Below are 9,096 nucleotides of genomic sequence, written 5' to 3'. Positions count from 1 at the left end.
TCTAGTCTTTATATATATCTATGGTCACGCGTGTTTTCGTCAGAGCCATAGCCGTCAGAGCCATAGCCATTTTTCTATGGCTCTGGTTTTCTTGACGTTAGTGACGTAGTGATGTCAGTAACGTCAGTGACTGTGGATAGCAAATTAGCCACCGTAAGCTTCAATTTTCACCACAAAAACGCAATTTCTACTTAAACCATGCAACGGAACGAACCAACGCAATCGCTACCAAGACGAAACTATTGACATCGACGTTGTCTATGTAGTCCAAATATTGACGAAGGCTTAGGGTTGGGAAAATAAACAATAAATAAATATATATGATAGAGAACAAAGGTTGTGCCCTTGCCGAAGGCAAAGCACACCCAATAATATATATGTGAGAGAACAATCGTTGTGCTCGCCGAAGGCGTAAGCACACCCAATAATAAGAATAGTTAGAAACACTTAAGGTGGCTTCGCGGCTTGGCCACCAATAACAGATTAAGGACCCCTTACAAAAAAGAAGTATACTTCAAGTTTAATTTGTAAGTATACTTAAGTATAAAAAGCATACTATTATCATGGTACCTAAAGTATACTAAGAGTGTACTTATTTATATACTATTTTTGTACTAAGTAAACTGAATTGGCCCACTTTTTAGGTCATTTAGTACACTTTAAAGTACACTTATAGTGTATTTGAAGTTCACTTTTGAATACTGTAAAGTAGCCTGTGTAGTGCACTTTTAGTTTATGAAGTATACTTCGTAAAGTGGAATACTTGGAATACATGAAATACTTTCAAGTGCACTTTCAATTAAGGTAAGTATTTCTTACCTTAATACTTTCAATTAAGAAGTAAACTTAATAAATGTCCATTGTGATTTACTATAATATTTATATGTTTAGGGGCCCCTCCAACGCCACCGATCTTGCATCACATGACGAGAACGGGGGCTCTCGCCAAGTAACACTTATTATTAGCTGAACGAAGATAATTACTACATATGATCATGGTTACAATGGTAAACCAGCACAACAATGACAATTACCATGCAACAAAACACTACATTCTAAGCAGACACAATAAAAAAATGAAATTCATGAAGTTACATTTGTATTTCGAACAAACAGCAAATTTATCAGCAAATTTTAACACTATTTACCGCCTTGCATCATGGGAATTGACCAGCCAATGAGCCACGCTATCTTTTTCACGTTGTTATTTCGTTCTTCAGTCAGTTTGACAGTGTAACCTTCAAATGCATAATGCAACCCTTCTGTCTGCTTCTTTCTCAAGTAGTTTTTTTGTTTTTTCCATTAAGACTCCAATTGATAATTATTAGTATCGTATAAGAGTATAGGGCTTCAAAATGTTTTGGCCGTAATTAAGGTTACAGCTTCAGTAACAAATAAGATTCAATGTGCAATGCATAATATATTTTCCTAGACATGAATAATTAGAATATACAAGATGGATCTAAAAAATGTAACTTGTAATGTACTTTAAAAGTATTTTGACTGTTTTTGCTGTATAATAAAAGAAAACGTAGCCTACATCCTACTCCAGAAGAAATGTATACCATTTTTTGTTTCTAAGTATACTTCTTAAAAGTATATCAAAAGTGAACTATTTTCTAAGTATACTTAAACGTATATCAAAAGTGAACTAAAAGTGTACTATCCATTTTTTAGTACACTTATAGTATACTTTAATATACTTTTATTTTGTAAGGGACACTCAGTCCTAACTGTCAGTGTCAGGACAGTTATCTTCCAGTTCCTCAGTTTATTTTGTGTTGGCACAATTACAACAACGACATAAGTCTGTGCAACACAGTCCTGCAGAAAAACATGAACATCTGCCTGTCTCACAGGCACTTTTGCAGCCGCAGTGTATCACATGCACCATAAATTCCAATTTGTAGATTTTTGCTAAGCGGATTTCTTCCTTTTATCCAGAATTTGCCTATTGGTTTCAGTGTGTGACAAGTAACTTGATCAGTTTTTTCCATTTGAACATCTGGGTTTACTAGATTTAATGGGATAATGTTACATGTTGCCCCACAATCTAGCCGTCCAAATTGGGCTCTCTTAGTAATCTTTCTTTTAAATTCAGGTTAATTTGTGTTGCACACTATTCTGTTATCCATTTAGGATAGGCAAGTTTTGTGAATCTAGCAATTTTATCTAGAGTTTGAAAGGATTCAAACCAAAATATCCCACCCCTCCCTTCAAAGCCACCCCTCCAAAACACACAAACACATAAATCCCAGTCTGGAGTCAGGTGGCTCAGCGGTAAGGGAGTCGGACTAGTAATCCAAAGGTTGCCAGTTCGATTCCCGGTCATTCCAACTGACGTTGTGTCCTTGGGCAAGGCACTTCACCCTACTTGCCTCGGGGGAATGTCCCTGTACTTACTGTAAGTCGCTCTGGATAAGAGCGTCTGCTAAAATGACTAAATGTAAATGTAAACACGCTGCCTGACTAGACAGACAAGAAGCAGCCCGTCCAATCATTGCATCCAGTCCGAATGCCATCCTAACATTAGTCAGACCCTAATGGTCGTGTTTATTAAAGTCCTGCGACTCCCAGATATTGGATTGATTTCATTTTACTGTCAAACCTTTAGATTTATTGGTTGTCCTGCTATCAGGATGTGAAGTTTATTTAAGCAAATATAACAAAAGTGCTTTTCAAGAACATTGCCTACACTGCCTTTAACTGCTTTCCCAGTATACAAGTGTGTATGTGTGTTTCCCAGCTGTATAGCTCTTTTCCACCCCAGACTCGAAAAAGACTCACTGTTTTCTGTAAATAAATTGAAATAGCTCGAGTCATTAGGTGCATTCGACTTCATGCAGCGCCGGCGTCGCCTGCAGCCGCCTGCAGCCCGGCTGACTTGAAGCAGCCAATAGCATTCTCAACTTCAAGGCAGCCGGCTGCAGCCGGCTGTCGGCGCCGCCGGTGCTGCATGAAGTCGAACACACCTATTGACAAGCGTCTGACATCCCATCAGAAACATCCATGTATAGGCTAGTATTATTGCGGTACTAACCGTTTTCATGATCTCTCAACCGAACCTAATTAGTGGCGTACGACTAGTTGCGCAATTTGATAGGACAGTGGATTTAGACAGACAGTACAAGGATCGAATTGTATTTCAAGTTTTCTACTTGGTCCGCTTTTCTCGATGTATGATTGGACGAATAACTTTTCTTCGTGCAAGTCCAGCCCTTATTTGCTATTGTGCCATCGTTGTTTGTTTTTAGTTAGCTAACTTGCTAGCTACATGTATTTATCAGTTTTTCTTATGATATATTTTATGAACCTGGTACTTTTACAGGGCCGGATCGATATGCAGATGTTTTAGCAACTTGAAAGAATCGTAGCCTGCTCGCTCTTGCGCTGTTTGTTTCTGCCAAACGTACTTTGCGTGTTCGGCATGTGTTTACACTCAACATGGAAACAAAAAGAGTGGAGATTCCAACAGGCGTCTTAGACGATCTCTGCAGGTAAACTGTTGAGCTTTCGTTTGTCATTATACTTAAACGGACACACGTTTTGGGAAATAAATGTATGTTAATGCTAACAGCGTTTGTGGTCCGTATGCCTGTCAGCATAACAAAGGTGAGCTACGCGTCATGTGGATGTTGTCTTCCTCGGCGCTCGCCAGCTAGGCTTTGTTTTATGTAGAACATTTCTTTACCGAAATTGTTATTTTGTTGTTGTTCTGCCAACTATGTAATTGTCTTTTTTGGTGTGCGCTGTTGTTGGTGTTAAATATATGTTTACAATAGTACCTCACTTTTAAGTAGACTGTTGCATTACAATTTGGGCCTAAAATCCATTTGGGGAACACCACTTATGCTTCATTGTTGACCAGAAGCTCATCTCCCTCCTTAATATCCCTCTCTTCTTCACGTTTATCCTCCAGTCGATTCATCCTCCACATCCCTAGTGAAGAGAGGGACAATGCCATTCGTGTGTGCTTCCAGATCGAGCTTGCACACTGGTTCTACCTGGACTTCTGTATGGAGAATGCACCAGGACTACCTCAGTGTGGGATAAGGGACTTTGCTAAGGCTGATATCCTTTTCTGGCAATAATAATGCCTAGCAAATAGTAATTTTTATCATATGTCAGCATGAAATACCTTGAGAGGAAATTTGATTGGCACGTCAAATTTCCAAGGTATTTTCCAGGTATTCTCAAGGTTTTCTTTAGGTATTCTCAAGGTATTTTATTCTGATTCATAATGATGTAATGGTCAGATATGCAGTGTTCCTCATAATTACCCAGTACATTCACACCTACATGTACCAAGGAAATTGTCAATAATATAGCACTTCTAGCTTCATGATATTTTGATAAAACTGCCCTCGTCACTTTTTTGTTGACCAAAGCGTATACAATATGCTCCTTGACCACAATATACTTTTTAATCATTGTCCATTCTTGCTTCCCCAAGGGGGGGATGTACAGAGAGTTTTAGAGCAATGGAAAGAGTATAAAATGGGTGTCCCGACCTACGGTGCAATTATTCTAGATGAGACGCTGGACAATGTAAGTATACTGGAGTTATATGTACTTTGAGCTACGGAATATGTTATTCTTTATCATTAACATGCTAATTAAATATATGGGCCATGCTATATATTTTATTCTGCAGGCATTACTTGTTCAGGGCTATTTGGCCAAGTCGGGGTGGGGTTTTCCAAAAGGAAAAGTCAATGAGGATGAGGCTCCCCATGACTGTGCAGTTCGAGAAGTGAGTAAATTGCTGAGTGTGAATAATTCCATATCAATCACCACAGTCTGTCATGTAATCAGGGCTCCAGACAAACATTTTTTACTAGGAGAACTGTAGCCACTAACTGAACACTTTAGGGGCACAGGTAGAACATCTAGGGGTGCACACCTGACATATATATATATTTTTTTTAAAGAATGTCAAGCTTTCCCATTTTAACTGTATTACTGATAGATGCTTTGGTAATAAATAAACTACAATTTTGTACTATTTTGTTCACAGTAGGGCTGTGCTACATATATAGATCCTTTCATATCCCATATTACATTTTTTATTATATACTAGACAAATAAAAAGTACTTACTCATATTACATTTTTCATTTTTTAAGGCTCGCATATGCACCCGAAATGTAATCTATGCGACCTCAAAATATATTTGGAAGTGTAGCAGACTACATAAATCCCTGACAGATTCAAGTGGACACTGAGTTCTGGGCTACGTTGTGGGTAGTTAGCTAAGTTTTATGTTGAAAAAGTATTGTCTTTGTAGGCCTTATGGACGATTAGTGTGATGCCATGAAAGCGAGACACATGAGTGTAGATGACGTATCCCACGCAGTTGACTAATCACTCAGCGACCCTCCCCCCTCACACACATTGGCCAACTCTGGCAGACTTTCTCCCTCCTCGTTTTTCAAAAACAACAAAAAAAAAGTATAATTTGCAGGTCGCACATGTGCGAGTAGTTGTCAAAAATACTTGCACGGTCTAAAAAACCGTGGTCGCAGTCTGGAGACCTGAGGTTTGTCTTTCCTGCAAAGGTTTTGGAGGAGACTGGTTTTGATATCAGAGATCGCATCTGCAAAGACACGTACATTGAGCAGAAAATCATGGATCAGTTGGCCAGATTGTACATAATACCAGGGGTATCTAAGGAGACCAAGTTCAACCCCAAAACAAGGAAGGAAATAAGGGTACAGTTGCTTCTCTATTTTCCCATCTCTTATTCCTGTTTGTGGTAGAATTTGTCTGTGTAACTTAACATTTAACTCAAAGTTATCATCAGTGAGATGATGACCAAAACGTATTTTTCTAACATTTTTTCTTCAGAATATTGAGTGGTTTCCTATTGAAAAACTACCTTGTCACAGGAGTGACATGACGCCGAAGTCTAAACTAGGTCTTGCCCCCAACAAGTTTTTCATGGCCATTCCTTTTGTAAGGTAGGTGCGTCCTGAAGAGTGGGGTCATCAACTCATATACATATGGGTATGTGGAAAATTATGGCCTAACCCATATTACCTTTATTTAAATAATGTACTGTTTGTCACAATATAATGGTATTATAATAACTCATCATGGAGCTCTTCGTAAAGTGGGAACCAGATGAATCTGCAAGGTCATGTTTCATTTGCTCTGGCTTGTTGGTGAGGCCATCCTCCCATCCACACAGATTTCCCTCTGGCATGGAAAGTGCCTGGCCAATCACAATAATTTATCTCATATGGAGTGGGTTTATTACGATGACTGTACATCGTCTGCGCCCGTTGATAATGTCACTTGGAAATCGAAAATTAACTGAAGTTCCAGACTAATACGCATGTGCGAATTGGTCTGGCAAGGCCAGGCTAACAGATTTCAAATCTCAATGAGCCTTTCCTGGTCAAATACATTTTACTATTATTCATTTCTCTCTATTACGTACAGACCACTCAGAGAATGGATCAACAAGCTCAAGGGAGAGTCCACAGACAGCGATGAGGATTTTGCATCCAATGGCAGTACTCCATGCAAACCTCTGGACAAAACATGGTAAATGTCAAGCCTTGATTGAAAGGATCTCTTATGGCAGTGGCTCTCTTTAGTTTTCCTTTTAAAACAATATGGAATGCCCAGTTAAGCACTTAAACACATTATTGGTACCCTAAGTTTGGTATGAAAGCTGAAGATACAGTTAAACTTCATTATAGTTAAATGTAAGCACTCAATGAAATGTACAGAGTTGTTTTCCGAACCAATGCTATGGTGGCTCTCCACACAAAACTAGAAAAATATTACGTATTGTCTTTTAATATTGATCACGGCTTCTCCCACTTAAGGTCCAAGCACAGACGGGCCCAGCCACTAACTGAAGCGTCTCCAGGAGATTCTTGGGGCAAGCACAAGCAAGCCAAGCCTCTCGGACAGCTGAGCCAGTATGAGCTGTCAGAACTCTTAACAGTCAAGGTTTGTCCCTTAACTTGCATTTATTATGTTGTATAATTAGCTTTCAGGGGATCAGACATGGACAGATAAAACACAGAACCTTTAGACTTTTTTGTGCTTGGATACCGTCATTTTATTTAACTAAGAAGTGTTATACTTGTGGTGGTAGGCAGGGGCGGAGCCGGACTTTGTAAAAATGTGGGCCTCAGCCCAAACCTATGTCCTGTATGTATGTTAGATGTAAGTATAGATGGGGACTTCAACGAGAAATGCGAGTGCGCGTTGCTGGCGAGAATTTATTTTGCATTAATTTGAGCGCAAAATAGTTTTTGGAGCTTTACGTAATATAAAGTTGGACTTATTGTTATATTTGCCGAATGTATTTAACTATGTATATTATAATATTTAATTTGAATGTATCCGTTTTGGACACATTTGTGCAGAGAATTATGATACTAACCGTTTGTAAACTCTGTATTGATTCTCCTGCCGATGCTCGGAAAAAGCCGCTCGTCCTGCGCATTGATTCAGAGCATGCACGGAGAGAAGGGGCTATTTTCAGACGGGTACGTTGTAGTGAGTGAGAGAGAACGCGAGCGGGGAAAGAAAGGGCTGAGCGAATCAATGTGCTGTGCGCAGCTCTACAATTATCTTTTTTTTTTGCCATGTTAAACTGTAAAATAAATTTTGGTGGGCCACCACAATTAAATCAATGTGTGGGAAACACTGCTTAGTAAAACAGTTGTGCATTTGAGCATTGGTTCACTCGAGAGTAATATGTTTTAGTTTATCAGCTTGACATGCTTGTCTGTGACCATCAGAGGGGGATGTGTACACACTTTCAGTGTATTCCTCAATAGTTGCACAATATGCCTGTAATGTAACCAGAATACCTGTTCCAAACCTCTCAAATATGTGTTTCATGACAGAATCCCAGTGTGAAAGGCAATGGAAAGAAACATCAGGACTCTGTTAACCTAAAGAAAAGGGCCAATGACAATGGAGTCAGCAGCCAGCAGGTGAAACTAGCTTCAATCAGTATCAATATCACCCTGGGTCCAAATTGAAATAACCACTTTAAAATGTGGTTTGAGTATCATTTAGTCAAATCAAACATCTGTTGATGGATGTGGGCATTATCAGGGTTATTTAACTTCCTTGGAACATAAATGCTTATATTGTTGATTATGCTTAGTAATTTTACTTAAGTTGTGGACGATATGTCTTAATGTTTACATATATGATTATGATTAAAATTAGGCAAAGTCAAGAACAAGGGCCACAAAAAAAGATTACATAATCATCAAGACATTATTTAATTCAGAAACATTAGTCTCACAATTATTGGTCTACCCCCTTTGCCAAGACAACATTTCTCAACAGAGAAAATATAATATTTGAAAATATAGAGGAACTAATAAGTAATGCATTTTAGCCTGGGTGGTCATAGATGACCAAATACTCCAATGAACTTAGAGTTCATAAAGTGACTAATGACTAAATGTAAAAGTAAAATCGTTTTCAATTTGAAGCAGTAAATCTAACACAGTAGGAATTCTCCCACGACATCCGCTCGCTCCGCTTTGACAAATGTTTTCTCAGTCCACCATACATTAGACAAGCTAATTTTCGAGCACTTTCAATACAAGATACAGGCCATGTTAGAGTTGATATATATACATAATTGTGTGGGCAATGTAGAACAGCAGACAGATTTGAAATATGATATCGTGGCCATTATAGTGACGAGTGCTTACAACTCTAGGTACGACTGTCATCATACAGTACTGTAGCTGCCATAGAACGGCGAAACTAGCTACGTCTATCGTTCGTTACCTACAAACAAATGCTTCGTAACAGTATTTACTTTTTATCGGCGATATTGACAACAGAGGTTAAGGAACTTGTCTTTAATCAAAAGATCGTCTCCGTTTTCAATTTGAAGCAGTATCTAGCTTACTGTAGGAAATCTCCCATTGCATCCTCTCTAGCTTCTTCGGCTAAAGATGGACGACAATGACGATGCATGCATTATTCACGCCTACGGTGTTAATACAGTCTGTAAAAATACCACTTTGACACACTTGCAAGAAATGATCCACTGGCTAGATGTAGCATGATCTTATTTACCACCCACATTAGTTCAGCTTTTTTT

At 38.8% G+C, this 9,096-nt stretch overlaps 1 protein-coding gene across 3 annotated transcripts in view; it reads left to right on the top strand.

Annotated features, from left to right (window-relative positions):
• The first annotated feature begins 3,280 nt into the window (after positions 1-3,280).
• dcp2 (decapping mRNA 2) overlaps positions 3,281-9,096 on the top strand; it is a 29,987-nt gene continuing 24,171 nt past the window's right edge. The window contains exons 1-10 of one of the 3 annotated variants that reach the window (XM_067258524.1): positions 3,281-3,497; positions 3,920-4,071; positions 4,421-4,548; positions 4,655-4,753; positions 5,558-5,710; positions 5,847-5,959; positions 6,444-6,548; positions 6,836-6,962; positions 7,448-7,507; positions 7,871-7,960. In XM_067258524.1, the coding sequence (XP_067114625.1) occupies positions 3,445-3,497; positions 3,920-4,071; positions 4,421-4,548; positions 4,655-4,753; positions 5,558-5,710; positions 5,847-5,959; positions 6,444-6,548; positions 6,836-6,962; positions 7,448-7,507; positions 7,871-7,960 (1,080 nt within the window). In that variant the 5' untranslated portion in view covers positions 3,281-3,444. The remainder of the gene's footprint in view (positions 3,498-3,919; positions 4,072-4,420; positions 4,549-4,654; positions 4,754-5,557; positions 5,711-5,846; positions 5,960-6,443; positions 6,549-6,835; positions 6,963-7,447; positions 7,508-7,870; positions 7,961-9,096) is intronic. The other 2 variants (XM_067258525.1, XM_067258526.1) reach the window with 2 other exon arrangements.

The sequence above is a fragment of the Osmerus mordax genome, chromosome 20 (genome assembly GCF_038355195.1).
Source record: "Osmerus mordax isolate fOsmMor3 chromosome 20, fOsmMor3.pri, whole genome shotgun sequence".
NCBI lineage: Eukaryota > Metazoa > Chordata > Actinopteri > Osmeriformes > Osmeridae > Osmerus > Osmerus mordax.
This window is presented reverse-complemented; position numbering and strand designations above follow the sequence as displayed.